At 35.7% G+C, this 24,287-nt stretch overlaps 1 protein-coding gene across 4 annotated transcripts in view; it reads left to right on the forward strand.

Annotated features, from left to right (window-relative positions):
* Positions 1 to 24,287, forward strand: part of LOC126969930 (KH domain-containing, RNA-binding, signal transduction-associated protein 2-like) — a 212,448-nt gene that overhangs the window by 178,506 nt on the left and 9,655 nt on the right. For 2 of the 4 annotated variants that reach the window (XM_050815566.1, XM_050815568.1), the window contains exons 5-9: positions 1,023 to 1,169; positions 4,114 to 4,260; positions 10,926 to 11,045; positions 14,910 to 15,000; positions 20,983 to 21,093. In XM_050815566.1, the coding sequence (XP_050671523.1) occupies positions 1,023 to 1,169; positions 4,114 to 4,260; positions 10,926 to 11,045; positions 14,910 to 15,000; positions 20,983 to 21,093 (616 nt within the window). Of the gene's footprint in view, positions 1 to 1,022; positions 1,170 to 4,113; positions 4,261 to 10,925; positions 11,046 to 14,909; positions 15,001 to 16,048; positions 16,119 to 20,982; positions 21,094 to 24,287 lie in introns of those variants that run through there. The other 2 variants (XM_050815569.1, XM_050815567.1) reach the window with 2 other exon arrangements.

Raw genomic sequence — 24,287 nt, forward strand, 5'->3', positions numbered from 1 at the left:
TGGTTGTGTGGCTCTACTGTGCGCTTTTCAAGGAGCTTTCATCCACGAACTACTAAACTGTGGAATGAGCTTCCTTGTACGGTGTTTCCGCGACGATACGACATGGGTACATTCAATAAAAGTGCGTATACCTTCCTTAAAGTCCGGCAGCGCTCCTGTGATTCCACTGGTGTTCCAAGAGAATGTAGGCGGCGGTGATCACTTAACACCAGGTGACCCGTACGCTCATTTGTCCTCTTTTATCTATAAAAAATCTCTACCTCTTGAATAGTTTAGTTTTTGATTATTGAATGCACTTGTGTATATTACAATATTTCCCAAAAACTATCGGGAAACAAAAACACCAGCAATGCTTCACCCAAAGGTTTCTGAGCTAGAGTAATAATATCTGGTTTTACTGGTTTTCTTGGATATTTCATCGCATATTCATTTCCTTTTCAATGAATTACCCTTAGAGAACGTAAAATGTGTCACGTCACTCAAATCAGATCTCTGTAAGGAATCAATAGGCACGTGAAGGTAGAACTGAAGAAGATGGGTTTGGGCAGTCATCATCTCAACTCTGACAAGAATCTGAGTTATGTGTGTTAACTAACTAACTTCTATGTTCTTCTGAGCAATCATTATATTATCGGATAGCCTTTACGTGACCATAAAAATTACTCATGTAGACACTCGAATCGAGGCAAACTTACTTTACACATCTGTTCTGTGCAGACGCCGGCCGTGAACTTAGTTCCGCGGGAAGAGGGGAATAGCTTATGATGTGGTTTGAAGGTACCTGAAGCGCTGTAAAGTAAGCAATATTAAAGAAAAAAATAGTAAACAAAAACTGTACTGGGTCTTTTAAGTCACGTTGGTTAAGAACACTCGCTTTAATTCTATGGAATTAGATCGACCGTACTATTTTTATTCCCTGGAATAATCAGAGTAATTTAATATTAATTACAATATTATACCCTATTAAATATCTAACTTACCACTCTTATTTTTTCATTATTAATAATTTATAATGTATGCAGGAAGAAGAGCTTCGGATGTCGGGTGATCCAAAGTTTGCTCATCTGTCTGAAGAGTTACACGTGGAGATCAGTGCATTTGCGACGCCCGCTGAGGCGCATGCACGTATTGCCTACGCGCTGGCTGAATTAAGAAGATTTTTAGTTCCGGTAAGAATTTTTTTATGACTTACTTACTTTTTTACGACAACTTAGGACGATACGAGCAGGATGTTCAGCTGATGGTGAAGGATACGCCCTGCTCATAACAATGCAGTTTCGCTCAGGATTCTTGCAAAAACCAATAACTTTGAGCGGCACTACAATTGCGCCCGTCACCTTAAGACAGAAGATGTTTAGTCTCATTTGCACAATAATTTCAGCACCCTTCAGACCGAAACACAACGCTTGAGTACACATTACTGCTTCACGGTAGAAATAAGTGCCGTAAGAAATAATAAATAGAATGAGTTACTAAGCTGGAACGATTATACGCCATGCAAGGCCGGCAAAATTCGGCATTTTATACTATCTATATATTAACATTCCAATTCAAAATGATGGACTACAACAGTGTGTTTTGTCCAGAAGGTTCTACTCTGCTGTAATCGATACCATGTTGTGCTTTCAAAGGAGCTTGAGCTGGAGAACTTGCTTAACGTCGTCTAGCCAACGAAGTTTGGCCCTGCCAGGTTTCCGCCGACAGCTAGGATTGAATAAAAAGAGCGCAAATAATGCTGGGAAAGTTTCATGCGCTGCTTTTTCTCCCTCAGAGCGCCATTTGTTTCCGAAGCTGCAGTAGTGTCTAGTATAATAGAAATAACATCAAAAAGAATACTAAAGGAATCAATTTTGAGAAAATAAATGCCTTTTATGCCTTTTAAGCCTTCTAGAAGTCTCCGTGCTACTTTGTATTTTTAATCGGGCTACAAAGCCCAACGTAACCTCTCAAGCCGTATCGTAGCTTCTCAACATCAAGTTGGCTGGATCAAAAAATCTTTTTGGATCTTTCGTTCCACCAACGAAAGCTAATCTTTTTGGTCAGCACCCAGCTTTCTGGTGTACTTGTTTGATTGCTTATCCGCCTTTACTCTCTTGCCAAAAACAAACGTGTTTTCTAAAAGTCCCTTTATCACACGACTTAAGAATGATCCGTTGAGAAAGTTAAGTTCCCAGATTGTGGTGAGAAGTTCCTTTAAAACCGCACTTTGGACGAATACTTACATACTTATCAACTTATTCCGATGGTGAGCTACTAGGGTAACAGAGACTATAACATATACTAGAAAATTGTAAGTTACACATAATTGCTTTCATTTTTAGGAGGCTGAAAATGAATCAAGCTATTTCAGGCATTTTCAGTGCAAGCCTAGGTACTTTGTACAATTTTTATTAAACCCGTCTTCAGCAATTTTCAGGACTGGTTATACGCCTTTTATCAAGAAACATTGTAGTGTTAAAATTCTAGGCTGCATGAAAAGTACGGCATGATGGGACAGAGGTGGAAGATCGAACATTCTAGACTCATGTGTCAAAATAGAACATTGGCTAGGCTTGCCTAGAAGGTTCTCGAATATTGTTTCCAGTCATATATTTGCAGTCAGGCAGTTCAGTTACAAGTGCGAATAAATTCGAAAAGGTAAAAGATAGAAGGTGATTAATTATTTAGTAAATGTAAAGTGTGCGTCAATTAAAGTAATTACTTAGTGTCAGTGTTTTGTGCGTGCGTATTCAGTCTATTTTCTTTTGTATCTAGTGTATTTAAAACCCTCTTGTTTTTTCAAGAGTTTAACGACTTCTCAATGGCGTCAATGAACATCTTTCTTTCTTTCTCTATCCACGAACCCCTAGATATTAACAATTTTATGTAAATACTAGCTGATGCCCGCGAATTCGTCCGCGTAGATAAAGGGTTTTTAAAAATAATAAGCAAGTTTGGAAATGAAGATTATATCATGTCCAACTCCAGTTCCGGTTCTCGTTTTCGCTCCCGTTTTATATGAATCTTATTTCGAGGAAGATTGCAGTGGCAAACTAAACCTACTATTATAATAGTTATAGCTCATCGACGTGAATTTCCGTTTTTCACAAATCCTGAGGGAAACATTGATTTTTCCGGTATTCAATGGAGCCTTTGTCCTTTCCCAAGCTCTAGTCTATCGCTGTACCAAATTTATTCAAAATCGGTTCAGAAGATCTGGCGTAAGAAACAAACTTACATTCGCATTTGTAATACTAATAGGGATATTTTCGCTATCCTTTAAGTATATCTACCCATTCACTTTGAAAGAAACAAGTGTTATTGCAAACAATTTTCACAGAAACCGCACTATCTACTCTACATTTTAAATTAGTTCTTACGATAATGTTGCTTTCAAGAGATTGCTTTCTAAATAACGTTGTGCATTTCTCGAATTCCAGTAATTTTAAATACGAAACAAGTAAATTAAGTGTTTCTAGCTGGTAAAACTTTAGTAAAATCTCGAGTTTCTTAAAATTAATATAAAGCTACTTATCCACTTGACAGGTATAAATTAAGGCGCCCCAGACGAGGTTTTCCAAGGTAGCCACTAATGTGTTCAAGAACTTTTTATTACCATCGTCCATATTTATTTATTATTATCATCAGTAAATCTTACAAAAACATATTTTTTGGTTGTTATTTTTGAGTTATCTATCACACGCCCGTGCTAAATATAGAATAACAAAATAGAATTTAAAACCACTAATTGAACGTCAAAATCTAACCACTTATTGTAAAATTTATGCCTCAGACCTGAGAAGAACAGCTAGGAGAAAATCAGCTGACTTCTTTTTTTTTTTAATAGCTGGTTATTCCAATCTGAGGGGGGAAAATGTTTCAGGATTACGATGAGTCACAGTAAATCTTACAAAAACATATTTTTTGGTTGTTATTTTTGAGTTATCTATCACACGCCCGTGCTAAATATAGAATAACAAAATATAATTTAAAACCACTAATTGAACGTCAAAATCTAACCACTTATTGTAAAATTTATGCCTCAGACCTGAGAAGAACGGCTAGGAGAAAATCAGCTGACTTCTTTTTTTTTAATAGCTGGTTATTCCAATCTGAGGGGGGGAATTGTTTCAGGATTACAACGACGACATTCGGCAGGAGCAAATGTTGGAGATGCAGATTCTGTCATCTCAGACTGACCAGCGCAGACTAACGCCAGATTCGTGTAGGACCAATAGCGAGGAAACTCTGCAGACACAAGATCCGGTTCACAAACAAAGAGTGAGTATAAATATCGTTTGAAAAACTAAACTAAACATTTTTTTAACAGAATGAAATTTCTAAAGAAAATTAATTATTTGTGAAAGAATTGGATAATTTAATACAAATTGTGGCCTCCTCTACTATTCAGAACTTGTCGGCAACGATTATTCGTTGAATTAATGAGACTGTTTATGTCATCTTGCGGTATTCGCTCCCAATGGAATTGTAACAAATCCTTCAGCTGTTGCGTTGTTGTCACTCCGTCCAAGTCCTTCAAAACACGTCTCTGGAGCATGTCCCATGCGTGCTCGATGGGGTTGAGATCTGGCGATTGTGCAGACCAGGGCAATACCCGCACGTTCTCCGTTGTCAAGTATTGACTGGTTCGCCGAGCTGTATGTGAACGCGCATTGTCATGCATTAACGTAAAATCGGAGCCAAAGGTTTGTGCAAATGGATGGACATAAGATCTGAGAATATCCTCAATGTAATTTTCAGCGTTCATGTTTCCATTTACAAAAACGAGCTCAGTTCGCCTGTTCTTCATAATACCCGCCCATACCATAACTGTTGAGCCGCTGTATGGATGAACTTCCTGAATGCACCTGAGCCTTTCAGTATTTCCGGGCCGTCAGTACACTCGCACCCTTCTTGTATCAGACCTAAACCCAAATCGCGACTCATCGGAAAACATATTTTTATCCCATTGTTCCTGGGTCAGTGTTCTGCGTTCTCTACACCATTCATTACGACGAGCGCGATTCCCGTGACGTATCGGTGGGCACCTAATTGGGCGTTGAGCTCGTAGGCCGTACTCATACAGTCGATTTCGCACAGTTTGCGGACTTACATCAACACCACTTGAATTTTGCGGTTGTATGTACCGATCTTGCCGAGTGGTTGTACTCCTTTTACGGCCTGATTGGTGTTCAGCGGGTACCCTTGTATTATCGTAGCGCTGCCAAAGACGACAAATAACACTTCTATGAATGCCAAAATGCCGAGATACCTGAAATTGATTACTTCCCGTTGCAACATCCCTACAGCTCTTTGCATTTCATTTGCCGTCAAATGACGTCGCTCCATGACGTAAAGAATATCCAACAATTCAATTTTGTCTCAATTAACTTTATTTAAATGGTTGGCAAAATTATAAAATCAAGACTAAATGTAGCAATAAAACGCACTTAAATTCAAACAAATTCCCTTTCATTAATTTTATGATAAAAACAAAACATAATCGATTTTTTATACAACCAACCAGTATGTCTTCAACAACAAAAAAGTTTACATACCTATGCACTTTGAGTGAATAAAGACTTAGAAATTAATTAATATAAATGGTAAATTTGTAATATCATGCATGTTGCTTAGACTTTTTTGATGTGTGTAAATTAAGTTTAAAGCATGACGTACAGTTTATGCCATAGCGATATTCCATACAAAATAAAGTATAAAATCTAGCCCAGCAAACAGATCCAACAGCACTGGGAGTAGACCAAAGGCTAACGAGAATGACAAGCTTGCATATATTTTGTGACCCACTGATAGAGAATGCGTACATAGAGAAAACTTAGTTGTAGTTCTAGAACGGGATAAAAGTAACAAAAAAGCAAATGGTAAGTATGTCTAAAAAATGGGAGGGTAAAGATAAAAATCTGGATCTTCTGTTTACTCATAAACGGGATAAAAGTAACAAAAAAGCGATTGGTAAGTATGTCTAAAAAAATGGGAGAAAAAAGATAAAAATCTGGCTCTTCTGTTTACTCATAAACTGTTAAACGGCTTTATCGACTGCCCCAATTTGCTAAATAAATTTTGTCTAAGAGTACCAGTTAGAATTCCACGTAAGCCTATTACTCGACTTTGTTGATCCTAGGTACCAATTCCCCAGTCCCACGGTTATATAAAATTTTAAATTCTTATAGCGTAGCTGATATTGACATATTTGCTGATTCCTTAGCCAAATTCCGCAAGACGCAAATGCACCAACATTGGCAATCCTTAATAATATTATAATATGAAAATTAATGTAACTGTGTATCACTATATTACCTACTCATTTATTAATTTAAAAAAAAAACTGTTTTATTCTTAACTTATTCTTCATATTTTATATTTGTGTGTATTATTGTAAGTGATTGTAAATACCTAATAAATAAAAAATAAAATAAAAATTAACAAAATATAATTAAGTAATTATTAGAATTAGTTATACCAAGACGTGTGGGTAGAGTTTATTGTTACCGATACATTATAAGTGCTTACTGTATCATTTCTCATATAATTTAATTATTGTACAAAACAAGCTATTCAGGTTTTTAGTCAAATGTACGTAAGTACCTACAATTGTTAATTAGCTAGTTGAAAGAATGGTAACAGGTAGGTAGGTACCTAATGCACTTATTGTTCGTTTTTTATAAAATAAATGACTGTATTGATTTAATTTAATAGGCATTGAATTAACTTTTACTGGCGTTTAACAACAACTTCAAAACGTGAACTTTAGCTATAAACATGATAAGTATTAATAAAATGACAACTGACAAGGGCTGTCAAATGTCATTACAACAATATCTCTATGGCATAGCGTTACGTTTGTGCACACCAACTTTTAAACTAACTTTAATGTTTTCTTTCTTTTCACTCCTACAACCTAGAATCTCAATAATTTTTATATAAACACCGAATAAACGTATAATTATAATTTATATTAACATGCATATGTACGATGTTTCGTTAATTTTTAAATTATGTGGGTCCATTTCTACCATACTCTTCTAAAGAGAGTGCTCAAAGGATTTGATATTGGACACTCTAAGACTGAGCAAAGATAAAATAAGAGTTCCAATTTATGGTCACTGCAAGCAAAAGGAATATATTTTTATGCTAAGAAGTGTGGAGAGCATCGAGCCATTCAGCTGATACTAGTTGATAGCCCCTGCCCAATATAATGCGGTCCTGCTCAGAATAATTTGGAAAAACTCAAGGCGATTGCGCTCGTCACCATGAGAAATAGAAGTTGTCTTTGTAGTGCATTAGTATCTCTAGCTACCACACCATTTAAACAGATACACAAATTATGCTTGAATATTTTGCTTGACGGCAGAAAAAGATAATAATATTGACACACTTTAACACAAATTATCTTGCCTCAAATTAAGCATATAGCCTGTGTTATGGGTACAAGACAACGATATTATTAATACAATATTCAGTCATACTTAAACATACATATAAACATCCATGACTCGGAAACAAACATCCATATACATCATGTAAATGTTTACACCTACCGGGATTCGAACCCGGGACTTCGAGCTCAGTAGGCAGACAACGATATATTTAATACAATATACTTACTTAAACATACATAAATACATCTAAACATCCATGACTCGGAAACAAATATCAATATTCATCATAAATGTTTGCACCTACCGGGATTCGAACTCGGGACCTCTAGCTTAGTAGGTAGGATCGCTAACCACTCGGCTATACAGGTCGTCGAAAAGATGCTTTTATTGTTCCCATTTTGCTGGCACCTTGTGCAAAGAAGTCTCCTACTGTATAGGGCTCAACGTAACTTCGGGTCCGGGCCTTGGAGAACCCGATTTTAAGCTTTGCAACGATATACCTACAATTAGGGTTTTTATCACATTGTGGTTACTGAGGAATAAAATTTCCTATGCCACCTCTGTGTTTTATATTTATAAATTTTAATATTAACTACATAATATGCCTGATATCAATATTCTATTGATTGGTCCTATACACTTTAGAGTTTAGAGTGTAGAAAAAAGATTTATGAGATTCCTACGAGGGTTATACACAGTTCCTGTGTCATAGTAAAAAGACAAAGTTTTTCTACGTGTCTGCAATTCCATTGTCTCACACCGCTCCTACAAAAGGAATAAAGATTCCTTACACATATGACCATAATAGTGATTTATCTCTAGAACTTATCCGAACTACATTATCTTATAAGTTTTAGAACATCGTCGACTGCAAATTGTACGTATTAAATACATAATCGAAGGAACAGAATATATTATATACATTATCTTAATTTAGAATATACTATTGCACCTTTAAAGAGAAGCCGTTACTAAACTAAATTTTTCCTGATATTTATTCATTTATTAAAAATACAATGTAACATTACAGATTAAATCTAAAGCGTTACAAAGATATTATACTAAAGCAAAAATCAATCAAAATTATTAACTAGTTATCTTATTTTATAGATCTTACAGGCATCATACTATCAAATCTTTTTTTACAATCTTTGACCAAACATCCCATCGGGATGGCAGATAGATCACATTGTGGTGCTACCTCAAGTACAGAGTTTAGAAGACAGATGGCTCGTATTACAGGCGTGTGCTTATACGCTTGAGTGCGTGCCAGGCGGCTGCACTAATAGTGCGTGTCGCCCCGCGCGAACGTACGAGGTCGGTACAAAGAAACGTATCAATCGTTGTAATAAGTATGTGCAGTCGACTCTGCCCCGAATTATTTTGAGAACAAACTTAGTACTGCTCTGCAAAAGAGAGCTGTTCGTGCTATATATCAGCTTGGTTATAGACAGTCTCTCAAAGAAAAATTTAAGGAAATCAATATTATGACTGTTCATTGTCAGTACATTTATGAAAATTTAATATACGTTCACAAAAATCGTCACCTTTTTGCTCTTAATAGCGATTTTCATTATTATAACACTAGAAATAAGGGATTGTTTGTAACTAATTCTAGTAGGCTTCATAAGATACATAATAGCTTTAAGGTATACACTTCTACAATAAAGTCCCAGCCACTGTTCAGGCATTATCTATAAATAAATTTAAATGTTTTATAAAAAAATGGCTCTGTCGTAAATCCACACTTCTATAATAAAGTCCCAGCCACTGTTCAGGCATTATCTATAAATAAATTTAAATGTTTTATAAAAAAATGGCTCTGTCGTAAATACTATTACTTCACTGCTGAATATCTAAATGATCGGACAGCCTGGGACTAGATTGTGAATATTTTATAGCGATAGAAATTACTGTACAATATTGTATATTTTTATTGAAAAGAGCGCAAAATAAAATGCTGGCAGAGTTTCTTGCGCCGCTTCTTCTCTCTCAAAGCGCCATTTGTTTCCGAAGCGGTAGTAGTATCTAGTAGTTATCAGAAATGACATCAAAAAGAATTCTAAAGAAATCAATTTTTGAGAAAATAAATGCCTTTTATGCCTTTAGAGCTACGTACCTACGTAACTGCAGTTAATCAAAGCTCAGATGTCCTTGTAAAAAGAGTGTTGGGTACATAAATGGATAGTATCCATATTGCCTCTTATACAAATGTCTAAGGAACTGTTTTTGGACTTGTTCGATCATTAAAGTATATTTGCTCTCAACTGAGTTGCACTCAAGAATACTACGGACTAGCGCCATATAAAGGATACGAAGTGCTTGGCTCGTCAAATGAGATACATTTCGTAGAACAAATCCAAGCCGTCGGTAAGCAGCCTCAACAATAGTCTCCACATGTGAGCGAAACGTGAGTTTAGGATCGAATACAACCTCGTGATAGCGTACTTCCTGTGCTCGCATCACTGGCACATCACCAATTAAATAATTGAACTCTTGCACGACAGAGGAGCGTGAGAATGACATGAATTCACATTTCGACAAGTTAAAAAACAGCTTATTATCAACATTCCACTTGTAAGCCGATCTAAGTCGTTTTGCAGAGATAAGGAGTTCTCTGAGCTCTTTACTGCCTTGACCAAATTAGATCATCAGCAAATAGTAACACCTCAGAATCCTGTATGACATCTGGGAAATCATTTATGAATAGAATAAAAAGCAAAGGAATGAGTGATCAATGCCACTTGTCTTAAAATTTACTATTATATATTAGAACTTTCTTCTGCGTACAGCCAAGCTGTGGAATGAGCTTCCTTGTGGGGTGTTTCCGGGACGTTACGACATGGGTACCTTTAATGCCTGCAATACGCTCCTGTGATTCCTCTGGTGTTGTAAGAAAAAAATAATTAAATAGCCCAGTGATTGGCAACCTTAACTACTGAGCTGTGAGACCTGGATTCGAACCCCGGTAGGTGAACAATTGCATGAAGTCATCATGTTTGTTTGTTAGTCGTCGATGTTTATGTATTATTTTGTATGTTCACTGAATATAAGTATATCATTACATTTCTGCAATTTTTATTATTTTATCTACCCATCTGTTTCTTGGGTGGCCTCTTTTTCTTTTGCCAGATGGTCCTCCCAAAATGTCGTTCCTACTGTCCATAACAAGAAACTATAGTCCGCGATAACGACGCTTTTCGTCCATAAAATCATTGTATCTTTATTCCATAAAAATGTATTTGTAATATTTTCTTCTTCGGCGTTACACTCTTGTCAGAGTGGTCGTGGTCGTCACGTCGAGGTTACGGGCCTGTTTCACAATGCGACGCCACTCGTCGCGAACTGCCGCTCTTCTCGTGTATTCATGCAGAGTACCGTCGACAGCTTGCCTCACTTGGTCGGTCCACCTCATCGGGGACCTGCCTCGTGGTCTAGTGCCCTCGACATTACCCTACACTATTAAGCGTTCTATAGAGTCCCTTCCACGTCATCACATGCCCGAAGAAAGTGTAATATTGTACCTATTACATTTAACATTGCCAGGTGCCAGTAGCAGTGAACCAACAACCTCTGCCCACCACGGTTCCAGTGAACCACTCAACGCCTCGAGACTTCTCGCCACCAGCTCTTACACCTGCGCCTGAACATTTGCCACACCATCAGGTCAGTATGTGGAGTAAGTGAAAGATGATCAACCCGAGTAAAGGTGACATCATCTGCCTGTAACAGTATCAGTACGTGCGCCATACTGATTTTTTTTTTAATGAAAATACGGGACGAGACGAGGTGGACGTTCAGCTGATGGTAATTGATATGACCATTACAGTGCAGTGCCATAAATTCTGAGTGGCACTACAATTGCGCTCGTCGCCTTGAGAAAAAAGATGTAAAGTGTTATTTGCCCAGTAATTTCACTAGATACAGCGCCCTAACCGAAAAACAGTAAAGTTTACACATTACTGCTTGATGGCAGAAATAGTTCTGGTCTGGCCATTTGTAAACAATTATGAATTAAGTAACTACCGCAGTTTTTGAAAATAGAACACACTCCGAGAGTAGACTGCCTACTGCGTTATAGGTGCCGGGTTCAAATCCCGGTAGGTGCAATCAAATTATTATGATGAATATGAATGCTTGTTTCCCAGTCATAGATTCTTATATGTCTGTACTAGCCGTTCCCGCCCGCTTCACGGGAAGGAAAGTTGGAATTAAAAAAAAATAAGTAGCCATAAACCATCTAGGATAAATTTTGCATCGAATGGTGGTAGTTTCATGTTGATACTATCAGTGGTTTAGGCGTGATTGAGCCTCAAACAAAGACCATTTTCATTATATATACATATATATATATATATATATATATAGAATTATGTATGTTTAAGTAAGTATATTGTATAAATAGACCGTTGTCTTGCACCCATAGTACAGGCTATGCCTAGTTTGGGGCAAGATAATTTGTGTGTGTTTCCGTGTTATTATTATTATTAGTAGTTTAATACATTGCGGCTTCGATTTGATGATTGTGTGGCAACAGTGTAATGAATTTTACTTGAGAAAATTTCATGTCATGAATTTTCGCTGTGGCTTAAGTCACCAGGCCTGTGGCACTTGGTAACGAAGCTTCTATCGTAGCTGTGTGTATTCCTGGTGCAGTAGAAAAGTCTGAAACGTTGTCATTTTCGTCAAAAAGATAACCAATTTTGTCGCAGTAAGTCTCAAAAGATAGATCTGTATTAAGTATATCAAGGCAATAATATATCAAGAATTTTCTTAAGCAATGAGGACTGATATTGCAGAAGAAATCTTAAAAAGGCATAAAAGGCATTTATTTTCTCAAAATTGATTCCTTTACAATTCTTTTCGGTGTAATTTCTAATATACTACACAGTACTACCGCTTCGGAAACTAATAGCGCTCTAAGAGAAAAGAAGCGGCGCAAGAAAATCTCCCAATGCTCTTTTTAAAATCTTTAATTTCTTAATTTGTTTTTCAGTGTTTGTGTCTAAATAAGGAAATAAAACTTATTTTTTGTAATGAATCTAATTTGTCCCTATTTGAATGAAAGTACTTAGATCCTACAGTAACATGGCACCCGTTTTCACAGATATTGCAATGAAGCATCCAATTTACACTGTTCTCCGTTAGCGCGATCTCATTATATTAAAAGAGCCTGCGTTGAATGCGTTGAATGTTGAATAACACTATTCATTCACGTTGTGGTTTCTCAAAGAAAGAATAACAATTTCATGTAAAGTTGTAAATGTAAGCGTTTTAATGAATTGCTTTATGTAAACTGTAATATACTTTTAAAAATAAACCCGTTTTATTTTAATGTAGCTTTTGTTGGTCTTAATTCACGAGCATAGGGCATAACTGATATATTTTGTTTAATGAAAATAAGGGAAGAGACGAGCAGCACATTCAGCTGATGGTAATTGATAAGCCCTGCCCATTACAATGCAGTGCCGCTCAGGATCATTGAAAAACCCAAAAATTCTGAGTGGCACCACAACTACGCTCGTCACCTTGAGACATAAGTTGTCAAGTCTTATTTGCCCAGTAATTTCACTAGCTACGGCGCCCTTCAGACCGAAACACAGTAATGCTTACACATTATTGCTTCACGGCAGAAATAAGCGCCGTTGTGGTACCCATAATCTCGCCGTCATCCGGTGCAAATGAGCCTCCCATTGTTAAAATATGTATATCTAGATTAGCTATCCAAAGCAGTTCTACGTTTTGTCAAAAGTTAAAACTAAATTTACTGCAGTACTGGAAGAGATATTCAGGAATAATATAAATATTTTAATCGTCATAATATTTACAAATAAAAATTGCAAGTTAAATATAAATTTTGTTACGCCAAGAAAACATAATTGCATACATAAGTACACATACAATTGATTTTAGTTATTATTATTTTGCGATATGTAAAAGAGAAATATATATATAGGTTTCAATTTTTTTAATGTTAAACATTTTCGTCGTATTTGTTATCAAGATAACATCATCATCATCATCAGCAAGAAGACGTCCACTGCTGGACAAAAGCCTTCCCCAAAGAGGTCCTGCGCTGCCCTCATCCACCATAGTCTAGTTTATGACTCGATCTCTTGACTAGATAATAATAATAATAATATTGACACGCTTTTTACACAAATTATCTTGCCCCAAATAAGGCATATATAGCCTGTGTAATGGGTTGCAAGACAACGCTATATTTAATACTATATACTTACTTAAACATACATATATACATATAAATATCCATGACTCGGAAACAAACATCCATATTCATCACATAAATGCTTACAAATGCATGTCTTGTAAATGCAACCGGGATTCGAACCCGGGACCTCTAGCTAGATCGTTGGTCCATCTTCATTTGGGCTATGTCGGTAACTTTGTTTCTCCTACGCATCTCCTCATTTCTGATTCGCTCTTGTAAGGAAACTCCGAGCATTTAGCCGTTTCCACTACTCTCTGAGCGACCATGAGCTATTACATAAGGCCCATAGTTAGCGACCGCGTCTGCATACTGTATAGTAAGTACAACATAAAACTATTTAAAAAGCAGTATTCGGGAGTAACGTAATATACACAACAACAACTCCCTCTCCCCGCGTTATTATCAATAGTGAAGTTATCCGAAGATATTATATCCCTACTTGGACCTCACGACATTAATAGGCGACCCAAAGGCGACCCCTGGCGTCATAAAATGACACATCTACCACAGGCCTTCGTCATTACTCGTCGTGTTCTCGATAAAATATAGATTTCAAGGGCTCTATGGAACTACAAAATTAATCGTTAGTCCTTATAATACAAAATGATTTGAGGTCCGCCTCTGTCTGAATGTCTCAATAAAACGATTAATCTTACTTCTAGTTATTACTCACTTTTATTGCAAAAATATAACAAACATATACCTAAAAATGTGATCTTTTGAGGTACTTCCGTATACTCTTAAGGAAAAGATAAAAAAGATAAAGAAATAAGATGCCATCAAAAAACAATCTTGTGAGATGCTTTCATTTAAAACTAAGTCAGTGTGATAGTACCCGTTGCAATACTAGAATCTATACTCTAGTATTTTATCCAAAGTATGATTTTAAATCATAATTGCTAGCACATACAAATAATTGTATTTTATTAATATTAAAGGTATAAGATTTGCATAAGAGATTAAGTTAAATTATACTTTTCAGTTTTTGAAGTCAGTTTTAGTTGACATTCAATAAGTCAAATTAATTAAATTTGAATTAATTTCTTTTTTTCATTGAATTAGACTTTATTTTGCGGAAATCCATAATTATTCAAATGTTTTAAATTTTCTTAAGTGTTAATTCCGCCAATATTTGTCTTAAAACAATTCGATACGTGTTTCGCCTCTGCACGAGGCATCCTTAGGACATGTTGACTCGCCAAAATCTGGCACGAGACTCCTTATTTTTTATTATTATTAGAACTAATTTATTTTATATATATTAGAATTAAATTATTTTAGAATTATTTTTTGTACAGATACCGAGTGGGCCTCCCAACCACAGCGTGTTGGTCGGCGGAGGCGTTCTACAACAACCAGCACATGTACTTACACAAAATACTCTACTCGGTAAGTGATCTACTTCATATGTTCAACTTGCCGTGCGCGTTACAGTTCAACCTTTTCCCAAATGGTGGTAGACGGTAAAATGTATAAATTTTAATATTCCTACACCCCGGTTTCACCTTTGAAGTAGAACGCGATTAGAGTACCTTAAACTAAGGCTTTTAAACGAGTTTACATATGCAATTCAGATTTCACCAACACAAACTAAACGTGATTATAGCCTAAACGCGTTTAAATGCTGACCGCCGAATTTTGGACGTTTTTCATATTATTTGATCGTGTTCAAGAGGTGTCACAGTCGTTATTTAATATTTTTTTGTTCATACACATCAATAATATTTTTGACAGGTATTTGACACATTCTATTGTTTATGACATGTAAACTCAGTTTACGTCAACACACTTTCAACTACGCCTGTATACGAGTGTTTTGATTGAATTCAGCAGCTATAGCTTAAACGCGTTTAAATGCTGATCGCCGAATTTTGGACATTCAACATATTATTTGATCGCGTTCAAGAGCTATTTAACAATTTTTTGTTCATACTTATCTTTAATGGTATGATCGAGGCGCTCAGCAAACAGCATGTCGGTTGAACATTAGCTACGCAGACGACATTGTTCTCCTGAGCGCTTCGGTCTGTGGACTCAGAAAGTTGATAATCACTTCTGAAGGCTATGCAGCTGAACACGGGCTGATTTATAATGTTAAAAAAAGCAAGAGCAGTCTTTCAGGTAGGGCCTAGAAAAGTAACAGAAATGCCACCTAGAAATCTAAATTGAAATCTGTTAGAAACGGTTGATCTGTTTAAATATCTTGCCCATATAGTAACACATTCCCTGGGGGATGACGCAGATGTTGAGCGGGATCGAAGGGCGATGTCGGTAAGAACTTATATGGTGATCCGTAAGTTTGCAAGATTTGCTCTTCAGATGTTAAGATTGCTTTTTTTAGGATCTACTGCAGCTCATTCTATACCTGCAGCATGTGGACTGACTATACGCCAAGATCGTACAGCGCCCTTCGTGTCCACTACAACAATGCTTTCAGGATGCTGTTGAGGCTCCCTCGGTATTGCAGCGCCTCAGCAATGTTTGCCGAAGCCCGTATTGACTGTTTCTATGCAATCATGCGAAAGAGAGGCACGTCACTGGTGTATCGAGTCTGAGGGAGAAACAACAGCATACTGGCTACAGTGGCAAATCGGCTCGACTGTTCATTTAAGCCTCTCTTGTGAACTGCATATTGCACACAAGAACTGAGGATAATGGGGCTTTTATTATTAATTAAAATGTAAAATTCAATTATTTACATAATTTATGTACTTATAATTATCCAAAATAAAGAATACAATTATAATAATATTTTTTTTATCGATTACATTTTTGACAGGTATTTGACACGTTCTATTGTTTATGACATGTAAACTCAGTTTATGTAAACACGTTCAAAAGGTATTGGTGAAATCGTGTCTATGTGTTTAATCAAGATCAAGACTGGCATTTGAACTCGTTTACCTAAAACTGAGTTTTATTGATCTTAATTAATAAAGTGATTTCCATTTGATCCTGTGAATCTTGTGTGCTACAAGATAGTATGAGGGGTGATGATCAAATACCACCTGTATCTTACATACACACATCAAAAAAGTCTAAGCAACATATACTAATTCAAATTTTAGGATGGTTTTTCACATTATAACGTTGTATTGTATTTTTAAAATAATATTTTTAGGGGTTCTATGATGTAAAAATAACAGCTGTTGTCTTTATAAGTTATTTTAAATAACAGAAATTAACCATATTAGAATATACTGCATAAACAAAGGTACTAAAGCAACTAAACATTTTTTAAATAAAATGAAATTTCTAAAAAAAATGAGTTTATTGTGAAAGAATAGGATAATTTAATACAAAGTATGGCCTCCTCTGCTATTCAGAACTTGTCGAAAACTATTATTCATTGAATTAATGAGACTGTTAATGTCATCTTGCAGTATTCATTCCCAATGGAAATGTAGCAAATCCTTCAGCTGTTGGGTTGTTGTAACTCCGTCCAAGTCCTTCAAAACACGTCTCTGGAGCATGTCCCATGCGTGCTCGATGGGGTTGAGGTCTGGCGATTGTGCAGGCCAGGGCTATTGCCTGGAAGTTCTTCGTTGTCAAGTATTGACTGGTTCGCCGAGCTGTATGTGAACGCGCATTGTCATGCATTAACGTAAAATCGGAGATAAAGTTTTGTGCAAATGGATGGACATAAGGTCTGAGAATTTCCTCAACGTAATTTTCAGCGTTCATGTTTTTCCATTTACAAAAACGAGCTCAGTTCGCCTGTTCTTCATAATACCCGACCATACCTTAACTGTTGAGCTGCTGTATGGATGAACTTCCTGAATGCACCTGAGCCTTCAGTATTTCCGGGCCGACGCGCGGTCTTCTTGTATCAGGCCTCAACCCGAATCGCGACTCATCGGAAAACATAAATTTATCCCATTGATCCTAGGTCCATGTTCTGCGTTCTCTACACCATTCATTTCGACGAGCGCGTTTCCCGTGACGTATCGGTGGGCACCTAATTGGGCGTCGGGCTCGTAGGCCGTATTCATGCAGTCGATTTCGCATAGTTTGTAGCACTGCCAAAGACGACAATTAATAACACTTCTATGAATGCCAAAATGCCGTGATACCTGAGATTGACTACTTGCCGCTTGCCGTCAAATGACGTCGCTCCATGACGTAAAGAATATCTAACAATTAAATTTTGTCGCTAACTTTATTTAAATGGTTGGCAAAAATATAAAATCAAGACTAAATGTAGCAATAAAACGCACTTAAATTCAAACAAATTCCCTTTCATTAATTTTATGATAAAAACAAAACATAATCGATTTTTTTTTACATCCAGCCAGTATGTCTTCAATAAAAAAAAAATACATACCTATGCACTTTGAGTGAATAAAGACTTAGAAATTAAATAATATAAATGGTTAATTTGTAATATCATGCATGTTGCTTAGACTTTTTTGATGTGTGTACTTTAGATAATGCAACCTATTTACATGAAGTTTTGCACACATTAGCGATCTAATATAATAGGCTATTCTTTGATTTTTCAAAATATACTAAACTAAAATAATTGAGAAGCTTCGTTAGCTAACTGGTATTTTTTTCCTCAAAATAATTCCACTAAATGCTCGGAAAAATTGTTTAGAATTAAATTGATAAACAAACGCGCCAAAAAGGGAGCCGCCATGATCGTGACGTCATAATAACATAAACAAAGAAACGTCAAAATAAGTGCAGTGCAATTCTGATTTTTCTAAAATTAAAAATGACTTTTCATAGTCCATATCGTTGGTGTGTTGCTAAAATCAAATTGTGTCTGCTATAGTGACGTCACAAATGGTGGTCGGCGTTTTTTGTCACGTGACATACAGATAATAAAACTATGAATTGAATTTTGAAAATCTTCAAGTTTTTATAAGAAAATACTATTTAATTCGTATTTCTAGAGGTAAGAATTTTAAAACTAAAAAAAAAATTATTTTGCAAGCTAATGAGAAGTATTTTAGTTAGCTGACCCAGCAAACGTTGTATTGCCGATATTAAAATCGCGATACAAAAGTATTGTAGATCGTAGATAGGTGAAAATTTGAAGTTGTATGTGTTTTTTAATGCGGACTCATAATCAAACAAATTTAAAGAAAATGTCAAAAACCTTAAGTCAAGACCCTTAACATTTAGGGGGATAAAAAATGATGTTGTCCGATTCTCAGACCTACCCAATTTGCACTCAAAATTTCATGAGAATCGGTCAAGCCGTTTCGGAAGAGTTCAAAGTTTAACACCATGACACGAGAATTTTATATATTAGATTATAACCAACTGTGGTTAATCTGCCTACTACAGTTACCTAAAATTAAGTTTATTTTTTACCGCTTGAGAAAGTTGGAAAGATATAAAAATTGTAATTAGTTATTCATCTTAAACTATTCTTTCAATTTGATTTCCGAACGACGTCGCACTAAATGTGTATATAAAGTCATCAAAGCTAACTCATGTTCAATGATGTGATTTTGGCACAGTACATTACTACAATTCAACGCCACATTACTCGAAAGTTTTTGAAATAAATGTATAAGTATTATACATTTTTGAAATGCTTATAATCTCCTCATAACGTTTCTTAAATAATATTATGTATAATAAGTAAATAAATTAAAATTAACCAATATAGTTTACGATGGTATAATTATCGGGTTACTTTTTTTAACGAGACTGTTACCCGTTGCCGCTGTTTGCCGATGTCGAGATATTTTTTGTATTACGATCTTTATATACTAGTTTACACAAGGAGAAAAAAAAAGATGCGCATACTTGCGCCTTTTCTGACACGGTGCGTGCCAAAACATATCGCGAGATAAAAAGTTTTTTTTTCCAATATCTTTTTACTTCTCACATAATCATCTGTTATCTATTAAGGTCAAATTGATAAAATGGTCATTACAGTGATAAGTATTATTAATAGTTATTTGTAGTTTTGATATAGTTTTGACCACCTTATTTGATAAAATATGGTCACTTTATCTATTAGGGTCAAATTCAAAACAGGTTCGTTATGGGAAGAGTGCAAATATTAGTTTAAAAAATTATAATTTTCTCTATTAAACCTTATACTTTCACGTATATGTGTGCAAAATTACAGATCATTTAGTTTTGAAATAACTGAGATACGGAGTTTTGATACGAAACATACGCGATTTTCCCATAGTGCGACGGGGGAAATTATTATTAAAGGAAAAACAAAATTGTTGTTTTTTCTTATTTTCATTTTCATATTTATTCAAGACCTTCTCTGGACTTCCACGAATAATTCAAGACCAAAATTAGCCAAATCGGTCCAGCCGTTCGTTTCGAGTTTTAGCGAGACTAACGAACAGCAATTGATTTTTATATTTATAGATAAGCCAGTTATGTCTTATTTTTTCAATCTATAATAAATTTATGTTTCATAATTTGGATTAACGTAATAAACTTAAATTATTTTATTGATTGTAGTGTAATTTGAGTAACTAAGATTGGTAACTTTGATTTTATGCATATATGTTCGCCGTATGAGCTAACAAGAATAGGGGTAATGATGCATCCTTGTCACACTCCTTTGGATATTTGATTGACGTAGAATAATATAGGTATTCAAATGATTATTTACTATCAGAATTATCTAAACTATGCCAGACCTGTGTTATGAACGTCATTTTGGAATTAATTGGCAGTATATTATAGGTAAAAGTTGTTTCTCAAATACATTTTTTTTATCAAAATAAGGGACGAGACGATCGAGACGTTCAGCTGATGGTAACTGAAACGCCTTGCTCATTACAATGCAGTGCCCTTAGGATTCTAGAAAAACCCAAAAATTCTGAGCGGCACTACAATTGCGCCCGTCACCTTCAGACATAAGATGTTAAGTCTCACTTGCCAAGTTATTTAACTAGCTACGGCACCCTTCAGACCGCAACATAGTAATGTTTACTGCTTTACGGCAGAAATAGGCGCCGTTGGGTTACCCATAATCTAGCCGGCATCCTGTGCAAAGGAGCCTTCCCACTGGTGAAACAGATATTTATATTTTTAGGTAACAACAGTAATTTCGATACGTCAGTTCCAAAGAGTAACAATTCAGAAAGGGGTTCCAAAAGAAAACAACTCGAGTTGTTACTGTATGAAACGAAAATATTCTAAACTTATGATATATTGGAAGTAACATCTAAACTGCATTCAATTTCTCATACATATATCAAACTTAATGAATTTCGGACTTGTTACACTTTGAAACTGAGGTATCAATTTGACTTTTTCCAATTTATTTAATAATCTAATCTCTATTTAATTTATTAACAATGCACATGTCATTGCAGCATGGATTTACGACCAATAATATAGCTGTTTGCCAATACTAATGCAGACTAACCATTCGTTTAGGTGGAGGTGACATTCTGGGCTTGAGCAGTCCAGTGCTTGGCGGGATGCTGCATGCTCATCCAGCTCTTCGTGGTGTCAAACCCACAGCACTACATGCGCTTGCCACGCAAGGTCGGTACGTCACAGATAAATAGTGTGCAATGTAAGAGTTTTATAGTGGTCACACTAGAAAGATGGAGTATCAATAACATATTGTGGTAGCAGGATTGGCACGAGATAATATAAATCTAGCTTTGATCTCAATAGGATATAACGAGACTAAGATTTAAATGAAATGCCTTTTGAAGTGTTTGGATACTAAAAAGCGTGTAGTTATTACAATTTGTGACGTATGCTTCTCTCTATCATGTCTTTAGGGCAGAATAACTCAATGGCTGTATGATGTTTAAAATCAAAATAATTCAGGATGACGATTGACTTTTAGAATATAGTACCGCTTCCTACATAATTTGCTTCCTTCATAATTTTGTTACATTCGTTGTTCAAAATGATTCTACGAAGATATATTTACTTAAATATTCAGTAACGAATGTTAAAAAGAAACAAATATCGGAGTCGCTGGAGTGGTAACTGTCGGAAATCAACAGATTTCCTGTCACCGTAAAATAGAATACTCCGCCATTTTAATGGTGCCACATTGAAACTCAATTTGAGTAACATCGACAAGACTCAATAAAGAGGCAATGTATTCACTAGTTTAGATAAAATCTACTGTAAAATAAAATATTGGTGCAAAGGAGTTCAATTTGTTTCAGTTATGCCTTGTACAAAGGAGTTAAATTTTCGTTTTTGATTTACAATATATATGTCGGAGATCTGAGGGTACTGCACTAAATTTTACTCAGTTAATGTAAATAATTAATAATTTAGGATAGAAAATAAATTATGGAACTTAAATTAAAACTAATAGAAAAACAAGCTAACCAGATAAACAAATTATAATGTTAGAAGCTTGGCATGGCATGGCATGGCATGGCATTTATTTTTTCTCAAAATTGATTCCTTAAAAATTCTTTTTGATGTCATTTCTAATATACTAGATATATATCTCGGAGATCTGAGGGTATTGCACTAACTTTTACTCAGTTAATGTAAATAATCTATAAATATCTACTAAGTACCGCTTCGGAAACAAAGGGCGCTCTGAGAGAGAAGAAGCGGGGCAAGAAACTCTCCCAGCATTCTTTTTTTGCGCTCTTTTCAATAAAAATATACAATATTGTACAGGCGCCCGGCACTTGCTCTCGACCGCACTCGCGCCTCACGCCCATTACACCCGAGCCAAGACAAGTACCGAAACATCTTAGTACTCGCTCATGGCTTGAATTTCTTGACTAAAGACAGATTTAAGTGTACGCTAACGCTGTTGAGAGCACAGCTTGTTTTTGTATAAATTTCTACCTGTGTGATAAATCACGTCATATAAGTAGAGACTGACCTTTTCGTAGTTAGTGACCACTAAAATATAGATAAGTATAGAAATTAAATTTGTAACCTAAATTTATGTTAATCTATATAATTAATCCCAGAAGTGAGGACTACCACTTTAATACTAACAAATTGTTTAGATTTGAAATAGTAACATCCCAAATTAATATTCTAATATGCAATTATTGGGGTTAAGCAGGCTATTAAGGCGACACTAAATGCTCGCCACCTTGAGCGACATGAGTTCACGGCTGCCGGCTTGCCATCTATGTAACAAAGCCAATATTCAAAATTCTTGCGTGGAAAACAGTTTATTTGTTTACAATCCTCGTTATTCACTACTAATGAATAAATGTACCTACACAAAAAAGTTCAAGCTATAAGAATAACTTTTCTGAGAGTAGTACTAAAAAAAAGCGTCCTGCCATGCCAAAAAACTTGTTTAACTGCAAAGAAAAGTGGTAGTTCAAAAAGGCTCGGGAGTGTTAACTATAACCAACAGCAAGCATTAGCAACCTACAAACAAGACTTAAGGATATGTGTAACAGGATTGAGTAGTGTTCATAGCTGCAAATGCTATATTTTTACCACAAAACTTGTCTAAAAACACCATGTTTGCGTGTTTTCTGCTTACTCTTCACCTTAACTGTAAAGTAGCTCCTGTAGATGGAGCCACAACCTGAGAGTGGAACAAGCTATACCAAAATTTACGACACATTCGTTCGAGTAACGCATCGTTCATAAATTTTGTTTACAAATTTCATTTATGTATATTAAACCCAGAAGTGAGGAATATCGCTTTAAAAATAACAAACAAATTATATATAAATGTTTAATATTTTTTTTTTATGGAATAGGAGGACAAACGAGCGTACGGGTCACCTGGTGTTAAGTGATCACCGCCGCCCACATTCTCTTGCAACACCAGAGGAATCACAAGAGCGTTGCCGGCCTTTAAGGAAGGTGTACGCGCTTTTTTTGAAGGTACCCATGTCGTATTGTCCCGGAAACACCGCACAAGGAAGCTCATTCCATAGCTTTGTAGTACGAGGGAGAAAGCTCCTTGAAAACCGCACTGTGGAGGACCGCCACACCTCCAGATGGTGGGGATGAAATCCTAACTTGTGGCGTGTCGTGCGAAGGTGGAATTCGGCGGCAGGAATCAGGTTAAACAGCTCTTCGGAACACTCCCCGTGATAAATGCGGTAGAAGACACACAATTATTTATTTATTTATTGGTAATCAACAGTGTTACAGTAAACGTTAATAAACAATAATATATAACATAATTCTTAAGGCCATTATAGATTACTCATATTGACAATATTATTTTACAATAGTTTTACAACAAGATATATTACAGAACAACTGCCTCTTGTGTTTCTTATTTACTGTGTGTATGTTTGTGTGTGGGTGTGAAAGCGTATGTGTGTTAGTTAGTAGATAACAATATGTATATATTTTAAACAAATGAGTATGGCACTGCTTTAGACTGGTGTAATTTAATAATTTCACGCTTCAATTTATTCTTTTCTAACATGAAGATATCTAGAATATCATAGTTATTATTGTAATTATTTTGAATCCTGCAAATAATCGAGTTCTTATAATAGTTCGTTTTGGTACGTGGTGCAACCAGGAGTTTCGTATGACGTGTTCTATACTGTGGTACATTAAACGATAGGGATTAAGTTGGAGAGTTGTACGCCTTCCACTAAGGATGTTGAAATTGTTACCGCATCCGTGTCAGACTGTTTTTTTTTTGCTCTTGACGTTGGGTGGTGTCATGCTTATCACAGTCACAAACACAGAACAGTTTAATGTATTTTACCTGTTCTCTGGTCATAGGTCATAATTATCATTACTGCCTTTCGGTA

The sequence above is a fragment of the Leptidea sinapis genome, chromosome 19, assembly GCF_905404315.1.
Source record: "Leptidea sinapis chromosome 19, ilLepSina1.1, whole genome shotgun sequence".
Taxonomy (NCBI): Eukaryota; Metazoa; Arthropoda; class Insecta; order Lepidoptera; family Pieridae; genus Leptidea; species Leptidea sinapis.